Here is a 1,374-nt window from a genome sequence, read left to right as displayed (position 1 = left end):
GGATACAATCGTGTAACGCTGCGCTTATACACCCCTGTATTTGTTCGCACTGTTACAATTCGAACAACCTTATCTTGCCCTGGATGCACATCTACAATGCGATCGCTGGTTGATTGCCACTTGTTGCGGCTGATCGTTTGATGCAGATATTCCTTCTGCCATCTGGACCAAAAATGCTGTCGCATTTGTTGAGCATGTTCCCATGATGACAGCCGCCCAACCGGGATGTCACGTAAATCAGTCTGTGGAAAGCTGGTCAGTGGACTACCGATCAGGAAATGACCAGGTGTCAAAGGGAGCAAATCATTAGGATCAGGGGAAAGAGGGGAGAGAGATCGAGAGTTGAGAATGGCTTCTACCTCTATTACAAATGTTTCCAATTGTTCGAGAGTGAGTAAAGTTTTACCTGCTGTTCTAAGTAAATGATGCTTGAATGATTTGACAGAGGCCTCCCAGAGACCACCCATGTGGGGAGCGCGAGGGGGAATGAAACTCCAAGTAATTCGCTCCTTTGATAAATAAGTTTGAACCTTAGGATCCGTTTGTGCGGACTGAATCAAATCGTAAAGCTGTTTCAGCTCGTTTCGAGCCCCGATAAAATTTGTACCGTGGTCGGAATAAATATTCTGTGATTTTCCACGACGTGAGAAAAATCTTTTTAAGCAACCGATAAATGATTCTGTAGTTAGATCGCCGACTAATTCTAAATGAACGGCTTTTGTTACGAAGCAAATGAATACGGCGACGTAAGCCTTTACCTTATTGCAGTTACGATGGCGTTTTTCTTTGATAAAAAATGGTCCACAAAAATCGACACCTACATTCAAAAATGGTCGATTGGATTGCAATCTATTTTTCGGGAGGTTTCCCATAAGGTATTCGACACGCCGGGGTTTATCTCGGAAACATGTTACGCACTGATGAATGATGTGTCGTGTAACATTTCGACCATCAATTGGCCAATATTTCTCGCGGACTCCATACAAGGTAGTTTGAGTACATGCATGCATTTTTTGGACATGTTCTTCGCGAATTATCATTCTCGTAATGTGGTGATTTTTTGGAAGGACAATCGGGTGTTTTTGATTTTCGGAAATTTGAGCGTATTCGAGCCTCCCTCCGACCTTGAGAATTCCTTGGTCAAGAAATGGATTTAAAGAAAGCAAACCACTTTTTTTATCTACTTGTTTGTTGTGTGAAAGATAGCAAATTCCCTTTGAAAATGCATACGATTGTGTTAACTGAATGATTTTAAGCTCGGAAGTTTCAAGCTCAGCTTGGGATAAAGGGCCTGTAATTCTGTTTTTATTTCGTGAGTTGTGAATAAATCTTAAGCAATATGCGAGTACGCCCTTGAGTGTTTTGAGTGATGAG

General features: G+C 41.9%; 1 protein-coding gene across 1 annotated transcript; it reads right to left on the bottom strand.

Moving 5' to 3' along the window:
- Window positions 1-68: 68 nt before the first annotated feature.
- Window positions 69-1,040, bottom strand: LOC117182559 (the record flags this gene model as incomplete). Its single annotated transcript, XM_033375649.1, has 1 exon — window positions 69-1,040. A coding segment is annotated over exon 1 (972 nt), but the record flags the coding sequence as incomplete, so codon positions are not given.
- Between the last annotated feature and the right edge of the window lie 334 nt (window positions 1,041-1,374).

Source organism: Belonocnema kinseyi, unplaced genomic scaffold, assembly GCF_010883055.1.
Source record: "Belonocnema kinseyi isolate 2016_QV_RU_SX_M_011 unplaced genomic scaffold, B_treatae_v1 SchBZDm_4104;HRSCAF=4466, whole genome shotgun sequence".
Classification (NCBI taxonomy): domain Eukaryota; kingdom Metazoa; phylum Arthropoda; class Insecta; order Hymenoptera; family Cynipidae; genus Belonocnema; species Belonocnema kinseyi.
The sequence above is the reverse complement of the archived record's forward strand: the minus strand, read 5'-3'. Positions and strand labels throughout refer to the sequence as shown.